This window comes from Aptenodytes patagonicus, chromosome 3 (genome assembly GCF_965638725.1).
Source record: "Aptenodytes patagonicus chromosome 3, bAptPat1.pri.cur, whole genome shotgun sequence".
Taxonomy (NCBI): domain Eukaryota; kingdom Metazoa; phylum Chordata; class Aves; order Sphenisciformes; family Spheniscidae; genus Aptenodytes; species Aptenodytes patagonicus.
Genome location: NC_134951.1, coordinates 51,725,126 through 51,741,935, shown reverse-complemented (window position 1 = coordinate 51,741,935; position 16,810 = coordinate 51,725,126). Strand labels below are relative to the sequence as shown.

At 40.4% G+C, this 16,810-nt stretch overlaps 1 protein-coding gene across 2 annotated transcripts in view; it reads left to right on the top strand.

The window, feature by feature from the left end:
* Window positions 1-16,211, top strand: part of POPDC1 (popeye domain cAMP effector 1) — a 33,727-nt gene extending 17,516 nt beyond the window's left edge. For both annotated transcript variants that reach the window (XM_076333313.1, XM_076333314.1), the window contains exons 4-8: window positions 1,133-1,320; window positions 2,517-2,625; window positions 4,642-4,809; window positions 8,568-8,709; window positions 15,863-16,211. In XM_076333313.1, coding sequence (XP_076189428.1) covers window positions 1,133-1,320; window positions 2,517-2,625; window positions 4,642-4,809; window positions 8,568-8,709; window positions 15,863-15,987 — 732 coding nt within the window. In that variant the 3' untranslated portion in view covers window positions 15,988-16,211. The remainder of the gene's footprint in view (window positions 1-1,132; window positions 1,321-2,516; window positions 2,626-4,641; window positions 4,810-8,567; window positions 8,710-15,862) is intronic.
* Window positions 16,212-16,810: the final 599 nt, after the last annotated feature.

Genomic DNA, 16,810 nt, shown 5'->3' with positions numbered 1-16,810 from the left:
GATGTGGAATACATACATCTCTTAGGGGCTAAAGACTAATATTTTCACTCTAAAATGCTCTCCTGGGCCAGGAATAGTGTCAGTTTGAAGCCCTCATGGGCCTCAGACAGCCTGGGGCCTCCCGTGGTCATTCTGGGTTCCCCACCTCCTCTAGCCACAAGGTCACCAGAAGTTTCTTGATTCCCACGGTTGGTTGCCATCAGCTGAAAAGTGACTCTCCGACTCCTGTGCTGCTGCCTTCTCTCCTCCCCTGTTTTTTATATGGAAATACAAAAACATCTAGAAAATTGTGTAAACTCGGAATATTCTCATTTGTTGAAGTGGTGACTCCTTTTCTTCTTTTTCTGCCTTTTTTCTTGGTTACTTTTCCTTATTTTCTGTTCTATGTATATTTTATCTTTTTATTATCTGATGCTTATTGTTCTAATTTGTTTTCCTCCCAGCAAATCTGCAGGCTTTGTTCAGGCTGCCTCTGCTTTCGGGGAGGCCAGGACACTGTCTCATTCCCTGCTACCTTCATTCCAGGCTTGGGATTTCGGCCAGCTTCCTTTCCCTCATTGCCCGCTGCCTGAGTTTGGGTGGGCTCCTAGATGTGGGATGTTCAGCTGGCAATGTTTTTTTTCCCTCCCTCATCACACGTGGTTTCAATTTGATGGGTTTGTTTTTCAAGACTAATAGTACTGCTTTTCTACTGCAAGTAAGCCAAGAAGCTCAGGGATGAAAGGGGCTCTCCCAGGAGAGCCTGAGAGATGGCCAGAATGAGATGTGCATACGGTGTGAAAAATGCAGACAACCTCATTTGTTTCCCCGTGTAAGTCTGGCCCAAGTCCTATTCGCTGTTACACCGACAGAAGTCTCAGAAGACTCCCTGTGTCTGATTTAACATGCCACTTGGGTGGAATAGCATCCTGAAGCACCAGGGTGTCAGCCTGGCTAATTTTAGATAAGGTTTTGGTCACCCTTTCATAGGCAGCGTTTGTGGATAGATGTCACACATTTACCACTTCTTTCCTTGCCCAAACGTAACAAAGATGTTCCTCAAATGTAGCAACTAAAGCACGCACGCAGTCTTACTCTTTTTTTTTAACTAATTCCTCTGTGTTTATTGATGTCTTTTGTTTTTGCATTCTAGATCAAGATAGAGAAGGAGCTTAGCAGCCTGTACAAGAGAATGTTTGAACCTCTCCATGTGCCTCCAGAGCTCTTCCAAAGACTAACTGGACAATTCTGCAACATTCAGAGTTTAAAGACGGGTCAAGCCTATGCTGCAGAAGATAAAACATCGGTTGATGATAGGCTAAGCATCCTGCTGAAGGGGAAGTAGGTTCTGTAAAACTTGGGGACAGTCTTATGCGTTGTCTGATGGTTAAATAGATTAGAAAGTTGTTGAGCTTTTTGTTAGCTTTTTAAATGTTGCTGTTTGTAGCATGTTATGGTCTATAGCCAAATAGTCTATAGCCATAGACTATTTTGTGACACAGTTTTCAAATGACAGTGATGTCTCTTAGTGGGAGCACATTGTGCCTCCACTTGTGTGTGCAGCTGCATGGATTTTAATGGGAATTCGATTTCCGTAAGACCAAAGGCAGTGTCTTCCAGAACAAGCAAGAGATTTGTTTGAGTCTTAGATATCTAAGTCTTCTCAGTGCATTCTCAGGTTTTAAGGTTAAAAATATTGTGCATGAGGGAAGGAAAAAATATCCCTCCAGTAGACTTTAAAACAGGCCTATTGGAATTGATTCATTGCACGTGTACGTGCAAGCAGAGAGGGGCAGGTACACTGCTCAGAGGCTGACGGGACCCAGGTGAGAAAGGGTAAAATAAATGCCCATGGCCAGGCTGTAATCTTGAAGCTCTTGCTAAGTTCCGGCCAATATTTTAACCGGTTTCTGTTGATGGCAGCAGTGACATCAGGTTTCATTGTTTTTCTTTGAAGTCATTAGCTGCTCATTAGATATATGCTCTAGATATAAGGAAGAAATTTTTTATGCTGAGGGTGGTGAAACACTGGCACAGGTTGCCCAGAGAGGTGGCGGATGCCCCATCCCTGGAAACATTCCAGGTCAGGTTGGACGGGGCTCTGAGCAACCTGACCTAGTTGAAGATGTCCCTGCTCATTGCAGGGGGTTGGACTAGATGACCTTTAGAGGTCCCTTCCAACCCAAACTATTCTATGATTCTGTGATTCATTACTGCAAAGCTAGTTATCTAAAGGAAGCCTGATTCTGGTCTGGCTGTATAGCATAACCCTGCAGACCTTTTTCATTTTGAATAGCAATGTTCTGAGGATACACACCATGTCTGGCAATTCGAATTGGCTGGCAGCCTGTTCTGCTTGGAATCGGTGGAGGTTTAGGCAGAAAATAGGTTAGCTCTGGGGCTGAAATTCCAGCAGATGAACATATTTTTCCCTGTTACCTGCTGCATTACCACTGTCAATAATCATATCCAAATTTAGATTAAATTAATCAACCTCCATGACTTTAAAATGTTGTTTCGTACATTTTTATTTCCAGAATGAAGGTGTCTTATCGAGGGCATTTTCTGCATAATATTTACCCCTGTGCCTTTATAGATTCTCCTGAATTTCGATCAACGCAGATGAACCGGGGTGAAAAATTCCAGGTACACTTCGGTTTAAATGTCACTGGATATGAGCTGATGAGATCATTAAAAAACAGAGTATAAATTTGATCAACAGTGAACTACTTGACTTGCATAATTTTGCTAGCTTTCTAGTACTGGTGTTTCATGATGGACCATATCAAGAATAACTTTTAAAATGAAATGCTGCAAAACAGTATTATGACGTTGTTCACAGAGCAGTCTGGCTTTTGTTATTCTGTTCTCTTTTACTGTTTCCAAGTTTATTTTGTGTTAAGAAGTTATTCAGGACAAATAGCTTAAGAGGTAGCTTTACTGGAAAAAGAGGTTATGTGAGCAGTCTCATTGCTGGTTCAAAAACAAAAGGAAAAATAATTATTGTAATATTTGGTGTTACTAAAATGAAAGAAAAAATTCAGGCACTAGTAGTTTGAAATTGGTATTCATCTAAACGTATTAATGTTTCTGTCATTTTGAAAGTTGTTAAAGCAACATAAGCTGAAAGAGATCACAGTATTTTAAACAAAAATATTCATGCGGGGAACAGTAAGGGTATATGTCTCTAGCAGTGTAATTATGCTACTACACTAAAGGATCTACTATATTATTACTATAGCTTGTGGGAAAAAATACTATTAGAGAAGTGTTTTTTCCACATAGTACTGAAATGGCTATTTTGCTGCTTCTTACTTGTTGTTCTTTAACTGCGTATGTGTAGTAATGACTGGACAGTGGCTGACTGGGTACATCCACATGGATACCCTGGCAGAAGGGGAGGGAGGGAGAGCAATGTAGACTCTAAAATCAGTGATTGATGTCATATGTTCCAGTCAAATACGAGGCTTAACGCCAAGGAGAGAGAGTTGTCCAGACGTATTAATTTCGCAGCAGTGAGGCGTCCTGCAGCCCGGCCGCCCTCTTGGCACAGCCTATTTCTCTCATAAGCGACTGGATACAAATCGGTCCCTCTGAAGGGAAAAGGCTCATGCCTCAACTTCTGCCTGCCTTAAAAATTATTGTAGTCTGGTGTGGCGTACATCCTTCACTCGTGAGTTCTGCTTGTTACTGCCGTATAAACACTCTCAGCATTGCCATTGCAAGAGGACGCGGATTCAATCTTAAGGTCCCCACCTGCTGGCAATGCTGGCAAATTTTTTCTCAGCCTGTGTGCTTGTATTACAGACCGCGAAGTTAAAATCCATTGATACGTGACAGTTTCCCATTATTTCTTAGGCTTTATATATTTTTAATTTTGTAGGAGGTAACGTTAGCTTGTAATAGCAGAGAGCACCTGATTTCTTTGTAGATGACTGACTTTCACTTGGAAAACACGCCGTTGGGTATCACCCAGCGGTGCAGGTTTTGGTGTGCCATTGCCCTCTGCCGGCACAGGGAGATGAACCTGGCAGGTCCAGCCGCCCTGGAGAGGGTGCAAGCTCCGCTGTAACTATCGATAGCAGAATTGTCGGTAACTGAGCAAACGGAGCCTTAGCTCAACTGCTAGAAGGTGGTACTTGTGGGATCAGCAGGGCTGACATTGAAGAGAGAAAGGTGAAACTTTTTAGTGATTTTTTTTTAATTTATTTTTTTAAAACCTCTTTTATGGAGACCTTTGGATTATACCAGTTGTTCCTGTTTGGTGACAGCGACATAAAATAAAACCAAGCAACATGTAGGCCTATTGGGATGTAAGTGGTGTCATCACTGTAGGACTGACTTTATATGTAAATCTCCTCTAACGTAAATGCTTTTACAGTTTGGAACTTATGAGAGATTTTCCCCTATTATCTCCCCCCAGGTTTTCTGAAAAACAAACTGGCGATGCTTATCAGTTAAAAATATGAGGATAATAAATATCTGAGATGTTTTACATTTGTAAATATCATGTTCTAAGGGATACCAAAAAGCTTTATGACTTTAAGAGTTATTTTAACTGGAGGCACAAATAAAATGGTATCACTTATTTTAAAGCATGTTTAAATGTGCTAATTCTGAAGCATTCTTAAATGTGTTAATTCTGGGCATGTGTTTTCTCAGGTCACCATTATCGCAGACGATAACTGCAAGTTCCTGTGCTGGTCCAGGGAAAGGCTGACTTATTTTCTGGAATCTGAGCCATTTCTTTATGAGATCTTTAAGTATCTTATTGGCAAAGATATTACAAATAAACTCTATTCATTGAATGACCCAACCTTAAATGACAAGGTAAGCAACTGAAGTTTCGTTTGGGACTTTTCCTCCCACGCACGAATGTATTGTTACTTCAATTTTAAATCCTCTTAAAGCACCTTTTTTTAACCTCCTGCTATCAGCTGCTGAATTCGCACTCATTGCCTTTTAGTGCCAAAGTATGAGTCAGTGCAACATTTCTGTCAGAAGCAATATTGGTTAAAGTTAGCACGGTCATGTGCAAGACGGATGAATAACTGAGATTCAGAACTGATCGGCTAGCGCAAATATATCTAGCCAACTAGTAGACGTGATGGCCGGTAGCTAAAAAGGTGCTTCTCCCTGGATATCCTTTCTCATTAACAAATGGGTGCCTTTGTACAAAGAAGCTTCAGGGTTTTTTCTTAAAGGATTTGCTTGCTGGGGTCAAACAACTGGGTAATACTGATTGCCAAGAAGAATAATTTTAACATGTGTTTGAGGGTTGCAAATACAAATAAAAAAAAGGACTGTTAGGTTGATAACAATGTAGTTAGTGGAAGGAGGCATGAAATACATACATATAAAACATTCAGTGGACCGAATATAACTCATTCTTCTTTGCATGTAGAGGGAGTGTGTTTTAGGTGTCACGGTAAGCGGTTGGGGTGTAGTCATGGATATATTGATTATCTTGTTTTACTTTCATTTTGTCTCCTTACTTAGTTACATGGCTTTTCAAGATTTGGATGGTAACTCGGCTGCTGGTGGATTTTTTATTATTTATGTAGTGGCCGTAGGGTTCTCATATGTAATTTATTTGAAGAACTTTCACCATCATTTATGAAAAGCTTTATGATTTCATAATACAAAATAATAATTTTCATATTCTGTATTGATTTAACTCAGAGCAAAAATCCTCCTCATCAGCTTGTCCATAAATATCTCATATATAGGTTAAATAGTTACTTCTGCAAAGTTGTGAATTTACTGGAAAAGGATCCAAAAGGAATGACTGCCACTGCTACTATACCACAGACATCAGCAGGCTTCACCTGTAATGTCTTTATGGCTAATTAGACATCGTAAGTTTTCTCACTGTTTATACTGGCTACAGAAAGAGAAGAGAAAGAATTGCTGGAGAAACAATTTGATAGCAATAAAGCACTGCTTATTCTGCTGTCTGGTCAATGAACTAGAGGATTACACTGTCTTGCAATCAGATCCTCAGAACTATTTCGGATCGCTGTTTTCATCTTACTAATGCAGTAAGATAAAAGTGATCTAGCAGGAATGTACCATCTATAAAATACATCTTATGAAGTGTGTGGTTAAAGCTGCTTTTTTTTTTTTTTCTTTTAAATAAATAAGAATTACAGGGGAATGTTCTGTAATAAAATCCGTATCTACATAGACAGTAAGTAATTTCTGGAGTATGGTGTCTGAAAGGAACATGTAGCGACGTGCCTCCTGTGTGTGCATTCAGACTGCCTCTCCTGGGAGACTGCTGTTCTCCACGCTCCGTCTCACCTTGCCTTTTTTTTTCTCTTTTATCTTTTTTGCCCTCTTTTTTCCTCTTTCTTCTTTTTCCTTTTTTTTTATGGTTTTCCTTTTTCTCTTTTTTTCTCTTTTCTATTCTCTATTTTGTTTTCCTCTTTTCTTTCCTCTTTCCTTCCCTCATTTTCTTTTTTTACACATGGATGACAGCATTAGGGTGTCATGCCTAATATACAAAGTCATCTGCAACAAACTTGTGCTGATGACTTCTGGCACTGTAGAGCTTCAGCAGTAGTATAAATTTTTCTTGAAATGGATGTGTACTAAAATACTCATTGTAAGGTTGTAACTGATTGTTTTTAAGTGAAGGGTCCTTATCACACCTTCTAAGTATTAAAAAAACCCCACCAAACTTTGCCCCTCCTTTGACTTAACATCTGCGCACTTTTATAAAAATAACAGCACAAGCATTTGTCATCAGTGCATTCATTTTAGGCTTCCTTGCGAGGGTAGTGAGCTCCCCCAGCTTCTGCCTCCTCCCTTCTAATCCTCTTGTTGTGTTGCCGCCCCAGGTATTGCTGTTGTTGGATGGCGGTCCTTGCTGTTTGAAAGGTTTATTTGGATTAGCGCTGTGTTGTATGTGCACAGCCTGGAAACTCAAATGGATGTCCAACCGGTGGGGATAGGCGAGATCGAGGCTGAAAGGGACTTTCTATTTCTGTACTTAACCTGTCTATATTTCCCACTGCATGGTTCAAGTATAGCTATATAATGTACGGACGAGTCAGTATGAACAGAACAGTTCCATTTAACTTTATTCCAGCTAATAACAGTTTTGACATTTCTATTTGCCACTTCGTTTAACGCAGAGTATATAGTTCACTCGCCATCCTAAAATCATACACAGATATGTAAATCTGGCCTCACAATTTTATGTATATTTCTTAATTAAATGATATTTTCATTTTAACTTGAGTTTGTACCAAGTCTTTAGTGAAAATAGTCACATGAATTTAAGATTATTGTAACTGTTTTATCACAGTAACTTTTGAAAATGTATGTTATAAAAATTAAGAGTGAGCATTTGGTTAATTTGTAGTACCTTTTTATTCTTCCTCAAATGAAAATCCTGTTGCACAAGCCCTTCCTACGTAACGCAGGACAAGAACTGTCTGTCAAGTAAATTCTCCTTCATTTCCCCGCTGCCAGCACCCTATGGGCATGTCACTTCTCGCAGGCTTCATTGTCAAATACACATATTATTGGTGTCTTTAATGGTTTTTAGCTGGTGACAATCTCAACAGAAAATTTTGTAGTAGACTTCCGTACATAGGGGACATACAAGAGAACAACTAAACCAAATCCAGTACAGATTATTCATAATCGAGGTGGTAGTAAGAAGATAAGAATATCAGTTCATTGCGTGTTGGAAAACAGAAAAGTATCCATTTATTTGTGAGGAACCTTGTGATTTTCTCCTACCTAAGGAGATTTTTCACCACTGTTGGGAAAACAATCGTTCCTCTCTGCATGAAATAGGATGCTAATTCCAGACCAAGTTCAGTAAAGTGGAGTTACCCATTATGCTTTTGTCATTGATTACTACCTTTCACATACACCTAAAATAGCATTCTGACTTGCAGTAATACTTAACAAGGTACAATGTATGGTTTCATATAAATGTTACAGTACAAAGACTTCTCAGGAAGACTACTCAAAGCAAAGGGAAGCTCCTAAGACCATTTGACAGGCAGAGGATAATGTTCACATGATGCATTTAATCTGTCTTCAGTAAAATCAAGAGCCAAATGATCATCTACTAGGAAGGAATGACATTTGCCATTTTCTAACATGATGAAATGAAAAGCCAGGAAAGTGAAGAAGTTTCTGTTAAGATTTAAATTGCTAAACTCTGTATGTAGCATGCTGTTTTGTTTAGCAAAGAGGACCAGGCTCATCATAAAGGCTGTATTTAATTGCAGAGCATCATACCTGAATAATGAATTACCAAATAATAAAAATCAACCTTTCTGTAGGGAAATATATTAAAAGTCCAATGCAAAACAGAATTAAAATTTAATAATTAATCTGAGGTTTCATGCTTGTCAGTGTTCTAATTCCAATATATCACTGGCATCTTCTATTTTCATTTAAATCAATTAATACTGCATAGAATCTTCTGCTCTAACCAGCTTCTTCGTTCATGAATAGTCATAGCTGAGACCAGAGCATCTACTGCAGAGGAAATAGTTATTTTCCATTTTTATTTTAATTTACTTGATACCTTTTTTAAAATAATAATTATATATTTGTTTTAGGCTTCAAAAAAGATTGATCGACAGCCTAGTCTTTGCTCACAGCTCTCTGTGATGCAGATGAGAAACAGTATGGCCAGTACCAGTGACAGTGAGGATGGCTTGCAGATGTTTCTTCGCGGGACTTCCTCTGCATCCTCTCTTCGTGAGTGCTCAAAATAGTTCATGCCAGTTTTGAACGCAACTTGGTTGATCATTAGAGATGACTGTAGAACTCCTGTTGTCTTCAGTGAGAGCAGACTGTAGCTTTTTGGATGCTGCTGTACATCAACCAAGTGGAGGGACCTAACTGTAGGGAATTCCTAAGATGCATAAGGCTTTGTATGCTAACTGAAGCTACCTCATGCAGATACTGGCAAAAAACCAGCCCGTATTGTAATAATTTTTGGCGTAACGTGAATGTGTAGGCATAATATGGAATGTTTATAGCAATGGGGCAAAACTGTGAATGTACAATGCCTGTCACAGTAGTATCTCCTTTGGTCTGTGACTGGTGCTTGTAGAAATTAAAAACCTTTAATTTGAACCTTTTGTTCAAAGCTTTTGAACAAAAAACGCAGAAGATGCTGAATTTTCTCATTTGGCATAAGCTGTTAGTTTAACAGAAATTAAAAGGATCATACAGGATTATTTATTTTTATTTGGGAAATATTATTCTTTAGTAATTAGAATTCAAATATATGAGGAAAAAAATCACTGCCAGTTATTTATTATGGTTAAACTCTCTGCTAAGAAGAGAAAGTGATTTAAAGTATTTGCACTTTCCCATTTAATTATCTGTTCCCCATTGTGTTCCTCAGAGTTCTCACCCAGGAGCTCCTTCAGATTTGGAGGGCCTATCTGTTTTCAGTCCTTAACATTGGTATAGTCTGCATGCCCAGATAGATGGGAGCAAAAGCCCTGCCAGTGTTTCACCCTATTAGAACGTCGAGGGTGACAGCTAGGATATAGTTTGATGAAAATTCTGGCATTGTTTTCTTTATTTCTCCTCTGTTCCCTGAAAGGACATTTAGAATCACAGAACAGTTGAGGTTGGAAGGAACCTCTGGAGATCGTCTAGCCCAACCCCATGTTTAAAGCAGGGTCAACTAGAGCAGGTTACTCAGGGCCACGTCCAGTCAAGCTTTGAATATTTCCAAGGTGGAAGATTTCACAGCCTCTTTGGGCAACCTGTTCTAGGGCCTTACCTCCCTCACGGTGAAAAAGATTTCCCTTATTGCAACTCATGACTGTTGTCCTTTGTTCTTTAGTGCATGCCTCCGAGAAGAGTCTGGCTCTGTCTTATTTATACCCTTCCATTAGGTAGCTGAAGACAACAGTAAGATCCCCTGAGAACCTTCTGTTCATAAGGCTGAACACACCCAGTTCTTGCAGCCTCTCCGTGTACGTCATGTGCTCCAGCCCCTGACCATCTTGGTTGCTCTTCACTGCACTCACTCCAGTATGTCCATGTCTGTCTTGTACGGGGAAGCCCAAAACTGGATACAGCACTCCAGATCCTGTCTCACAAGTGCCAAATAGAGGGGGTTAATCTCTTTCATTGACCTGCTGGCTGTGCTCTTGCTAATATGGCCCAATATATGGATGGCCTTCTTCACTGCAGGGGCACTCTGCTGACTCACATTCCATTTTGTGTCCACCAGGACCTCCAGGTCTGTTTCTGCAAAGCTGCTTTCCAACCAGTTGATGCCCAGTCTGTACTGCTGTGTAGGTTTCTTGTGTCCCAGGTGCAGGAATTTGCCTTTGTTGAACTTCATGTGGTTTCTGTCAGTTCTTTTCTCCAGCCTCTGAAGGCCCGTTCTGACTAGCCGTCCTACCCTCTGGCCTATCAACAGTTTCCCTCACTACTTGGCTGTTGTCTATGAATTTGGTGGGAGTGCACTCCATCCCATCATCCAGGTCATTAATATATTGAACGTTATAGGCCTTGGTATTGGCCCTCGAGGGACACCACTGGTAGCCAACTGCCAGCTGGGTTTTGTACTGCTGTTCACCACCCTGTGAACTCAGCAGTCCAGCAAATTTTTCACCCAAGCTGTAGTCCATGTATCTGGTCCATTTCTCACCCATTTGGCTAGAAGGATTCTATGGCAGGCTGTAGAGGGCCATGCTACAGTCCAGGTAAACAACATCCACTGTACCCCCTTCATCCACAGAGCCCATCATCTCACCACAGAAGGCAGTCAGACTGGTCAGGCACAATCTGCCCATGGTACGTTCGTGTTGGCTGTTCTCAGTCACCTTCCCGTCCTCTGTGTGCTTGAACATGGCTTCAAGGAAGGCAGACTCCATAATCTTCCTGGGGACTGAGGTTAGGCTGATAGGCCAGTAGTTCCCTGGGTGCTTCTCCTTGCCCTCCTTGAAAATGGCCATGACATTGGCCTTTTTTTCTCTCCCCTGACTGCCATGACCTTTCCAAGATGATAGAGCGGGCTCTTGCGATTGCTTCAGCCAACCCTCAGCACACTTGGATGCAGCCCATGTGATTCCACAGTCGTGTGTTTGCCCTGTTGACTTAAGTGGTCCCTAACTCAGTCCAGCTTTCCTGTAAGTCAAGTATCACCCTCCCAGTGTCTACCACTAGACTCGGAGACCTGGGAGGCCTCAAGACAAACCTGTAAAGTAAAAATGGAATCAAAAAAGCTATTGAATATCTCAGCCTTTTCCATGTCCCTAGGTCCTGTGCCCCACTGAGCCATGACCTCACAGTTTCCCTGGTCTTCCTTTTGTTGCCGATGTATTTGTAGAAGCCCTTCTTGTTGCCCTTCACTAGATCCAGGTCCACCTGAGCTTTGGCTTTCCTAATTCCATCCCTGCATGCTTGGGCCATGTTTCTGTATTCCCGCCAAGCAGCTCATCCCTGCTTCCACTTCATGTGTGTGTGTTTGAGCTCTGTCAGGACTTTCCTGTTCATCTATGCCAGCCTTCTACCACGCGTGCTCAACTTTCTGTACACTGGAATGGACTGTCCTTGTGTTTTGACAAAGGTGTCCTTGAAGATCAACTGTCTGTCCTTGGGTCCCTTTGCCCTTGCGGGCCATGTCCCATGGGTTCCTGTCAAGTAGATCCCTAAGCAAGCCAGAGTCCCCTGTCCTCAGGTCCATGGTTGTAACTCTACTATTTGTCTTGCACACTTCTCAGTATCTTAAATTCCACCAGCTCCTGGACACTGCAGCCAAGGTTACCATCAGCCTTCAGCTCCCTGATGAGTTCTTCCTTGTTCATCAGTGACAGGTCCAGCAGAGCCCCTCCCCTAGTCGGCTCATCGATCACTTGTGTGAAGAAATTGTCTTCAATTCTACGCTCTCCAGAAATCTCCTGGACTGCTTGCTCCCAGCCCTGTTGACTTTCCACCAGATACTGGGGTGGTTAAAGTTCCCCACGAGTACCAAGGCCTGCGATCATGAGGCTTCATCCAGTTGTCTAAAGAAGGCTTCCATCTACTTGCTCTTCTTGATCAGGCAGCCTGTATCAGATACTTGCCATGAAGTCTCCTGTGTTGGTCTGTTCTCTGGTCTTTACCCATAAGCTCTCGACTGGCTTTTCACCTGTTCTACGGCAAAGCTCCATGAAATTGAAGCCACTCCTTTGCATAGAGCGCCCTTGGACAAATTTGCACACTAAGAAGCCTGGAAGAAATTGTAAAAATGTGTTTGTGCAATTAGCTAGAATTAAAATTCTCTTTCAGGCTTAGCAGCAAAACACTTACACCAGTATTTCAGCTTTGGGAGAAAGTAATCTGAACGCATGACATGTTCAACTGTAATTACGTTAATCCCTAAGATGGATCCATGCTTAACGCACACTTGATAAATACACTTTCCTCTGTTGTACTTTTCCTTGGTTTGTGTACTGTATTTTCTGGTGTATATTTTGCACTTTCCCCAAAAGAGAGGTTTAAATGTCTTTTATGTTCCAAAATTGCTCAGTCCAACAGTGGCTGGTGTAGTTGATACTGCCACTGCCACCACCCCATTGGCAACAGTAGGTGTGGCGGCAGCCTCCCGAGTCCAATACTTCCTTACTTTTGGGGAGGCAGGGGGGTTACCCATACAGCAGTGTATCATACACCTCGGGAAACACCGTCCTTTATTTCTCCTTTGCGTTTTGATTAATGCAGAATTTCTGACTTCTATAGAAGGTTGAAAAAAATTCTTGATGAAAGGTTATTTATCTCACTAAACTGTAACGCTTCAATCTTTCTTTTTGCCAAAATAGCTTGTTAGTTATTCCTGGGTACTGTGATTGCCAATGAGGGGTTTGCTACCAAGGTGAGCTCTGCTTAAAGATTTGTATTCAACGTGGATTGTGGCTATGTATGTACTTTTTCTCAGATCACAGGGCAAACTGAACAAAAAAGCTGCCATTTGCCTTCCCACTGCTGTGTTTTCAAAAACCTTCTCCAGGGAGCTCTCAGTGCAGCAGTCAGTCTTTTTTTTTTTTTTGGTCTGTTTTTTAAGATTCGGTATGAGGTACGTGCTGAGGCATACTGTCCCAGTGCTGTTCCCCTGGATCCTCCTTCTGCAATCATACATTTGTTTATTAAAAAAAACCAAAACAAAACCCCAAAACCAAACCCAGAAGATTTAGTGAGGAACGACAAACTTTTGTTTTTTTTATTTTAAAAAAATTTAAAATTTAATTTTAAAAAAATTAGAATAAGATATTAATAAGAGAAACTTATCTGTACAGGAGCTCTACAGGAATACTGTCTTGTCATTGCTAGGGTATCGATTGTTGTGTGGACAAAAGCTTCCCATTACAAATACGATATTTGGCTACTACAATACAAATAAGTTTTATTCTCCTAATTTCCATATTCTTGAAAAATTGAGCATTTATATTTTTGCATAATCCAAACTTTTTAAATTATGCTTTTATCTGTGCTACAATTGTCTTTGACTCATTTTCTCAAGAAATCGATATAAAGCTTTTTTCAGTGTTTAGTAGTGAAAGAGTAAAAAATACTAATTAGTAGATCCCAAACTACGCTTACTAACAAAGCTGTGTTTTGAATTTAATTAACTAAGAAACCCAACTAACTGTTTGCTTTTATATTAAGGAAATAACCAACAAGAGTTCTATAATGCTTACGGAGTGAGTCGTTTGCAGCATGATGTTTTCTGTTGATAACATCACATTAACTCAGCAAGCATCCTCAAAAAGGTATTAAAGTGGGATTTGTTTTTCACGTGGTACTTGTGCTTGACATCCATGATCCATCTGTATGTAGTTTATTAGTAAATGAAATCGATGCATCCCTTTTTCCAAAATTTGAGTTAAGCAGAAATAGTTCAACCTGATTACAAGGGTAGCTTCAGCTAACTTTCTGTCCTTTAAAAAACATTTTGGTATTAGCTTCTATTCAATAATTCTATTGCTTGATAGTCATTTGTACACTTATTAGTGATACAGTCTCTTTTTCTATGCTGCTTGTTTTAGATCACTCAGATTTGCTGGTCTATGAATCTGTATTTGCAAACTTCTAAGCTAAGCAGGAATGTAGAAAGGTTTTGTTTTGGTAATGCTTTTATTGATATTATCTCGTTACATGTGCTCCTGATGTTATATCCAGCTTGTGGTTAAAATCAGGATTGGATTTCATGGGAAATGCCATTTTAATAGGCTTTTGGGCTTAGGTCCTCGAGAGAGGGCAACAGAGTAGTGTATGGAAGGCCTGGGTTCGAGGTCTGACTCAGTTTCTTGAACATCTGTCCGACACTGGATAGAGGCATCAGTAGACAAGTTTTTTTGTATTTGGAGAAAATAAGGGCATGTCTTTGAACCAAACAACTTGACAGTATTAGACTCAATATTGGATCCTGTTCAACAGACTTAAGGCTCCTTACTTCTGATTTCTGGAGAGAACTGAGCACTTTTAAACAAAAGAGAACTAGTCTAAAAATGCTACTAAACTGGTAATAAAAAAAGAAGTGCTTAACAATTCCAGTATTTAAAAATGTGTGCGAATAACCCTTTATTATGGTAGGTTTTGAATGTTAAAAGAAAATACTAATACATTGTTAACATAAAAAGTTCTAAAAAGCTAATTCCGAACAGTGTTTGTGTGATGTGACTTAAAAATGCAGTAATACATAACCCGCTGGTCTTGCCTGTAGCTGTATTTTGTTCTCTGCGTGTAACATATGCAGCACAAAGGAGTCCTTCTTCATAAATAGGCTTCCTTAGCAGAGCACTTCACTGTATATCTGATAAACTTTTTTTAAAGTAATAAGAATAGCCCTGCAATAAGAGTATGTTATGGCTATCAGTATTTTTTTCAAGAAAAATTTAATTTTTAGCTTGTATACAGATGATCTGTCAGACAGGACCGCTACCTCTTTCTCTTTTCTTCTAAAATGGTATTTCAAAGTTTTCCCTACTCTTTTTGGTCATCATATTGTAGCTGTTTACAACCTTGTACCATTGTGGTGGTTTAACTCTAGAAGAGGGTACTGAGAGAAAAAAAATGTCTAAGTGCAGATGCAATTTCAGAATGGACAATGAGAAATAAACCTGTTTGGTTGATGTCAAAGGAGCTCTCTGGTTTAACCCTCATGCTGAAAATTTAACTACAATAGAGGTAGTTTGCAGCAGTAACTTGCACAAAAACTCCATTTAATGTCTTACCAGCAATGGCTGTGGTGTGGGCTCCACTTTGGCAAGCTCTATGAGTTGCTACTTTTCTAAAAGATTGTCTTGGAGCAATGAAATCATTGTCAGCCAAAAGTTACGTGGCCTTCACCTGTTAATCTTGTTTTCTCTGTGGTTGTTTATGGGGGTATTATATTTTCCGTAAGTTTTACGTTATTGTGCTTTTAAGGCTGTTAGGGCTGTGACCATGTATCCACCTGAGGTTTGCCCAGTACAAAAACGAGGAGTTTTTTCACAGCTGAGGCAAATGTACGTACCTTTTGTACTCTGGGCAGCCATTCACATCGTCGTTTGTGGAGACGAATTAGTGGCTGAGTGTAATGGTGAGAAAACGATCGCTAGGGACACAGCGTCGGGCACCTCACGCACTCAGGATTTGCACTGAATTTGAGGAGAATACTGTGCCTGTGGCCGGCCGCAGGGTTTGAACCTCGGAGGCATGGCTGGTTCCTAGCAGCGTGGTGTCCCACGTCTAGGGTTTCCTGATGCCTGTGGCCAAATAACAAAGAAACCTTCACTTACAAAATCCTCTCATGAGGGAATTAGGACAGGATCATCAGACTGTGTACACTTTGTCACAAATAGGTGTATGTAGCAGGTATGTGCTGTTATATTAATTGGTAATTTCTTTGTAACTGTGGCAGGCCCGGGCCGGACGTCTCCCTACCTGAGAACTTCGGCAAAAATGAAGCCAATAGAAGAAAGTGTTGAGGATGACGTCTTTGAAGCACCATCTGCTGATAAGCTTGAACTCCAGCGGCTGCCTTAAACAGATGTGTCCTCAGGCGTATCGGAGCTTGTACAAGGCTCCACTGCAAGAGGAAGAAGCTGAATTTGGGAGGAATCTGAAAACTAAAACCACCTCTCTGTGTTTGATTTACCACAGCATATGTCAGTGGCTTCTAGATGGAAATGTCACATTTTATTTTACTTCTAAATAAAATAAAATAAATAAAACCCAAAAACTTTCATGGGTTTTGTTTTCTGGACATGGGTATTTGCTTTATTTCTACTTTGACTCTTGCCATCGTAAATTTAGTATTAAGTGGCTGACTAGGCTGAAATTTCTGGAGACTTACTTGGTGGAGAACATCCCCAGTTTCATTTCCGTAAGTTTCTTAGAAGCCTGTATCTTAGTGCTTTTCAGTGGGAGGTTTTGAAACTATGTTCCAAAGCCATGTTGCTGTTGTGAGAGTCTCATGTGAAATACACACGCTCTTCTGCACCTTCTGGTAGGTATTTGCTCCTAATTCTGGCATTTCCCAACCTGACTGCTTGACTCTGCAATTGTCATAACGACTTCAATTTTTCTTGGCCAAATATTTAAATTTAATGTGGCCTTTCCAACCTTAACTTTTTCTTCTTTAGGTAGCTGTATTACACCGAAGTCTATGCTTTTCCTTAGTCTTATCCATGGAGTGATTGAGCTGTTCTGGATTAACCTTTCCACACACCAATAGGTGAGGTACAAATGACACTTGATGTAGGAAATTCAGTTCAAACCTCAAAACTGGGTAGCTGCAAGTACAGTAAAGCAGAGCCTCATAATGGGAGGCGTTGGGAAGCCTTTATAAGAGGCACTTGCAGCAGTC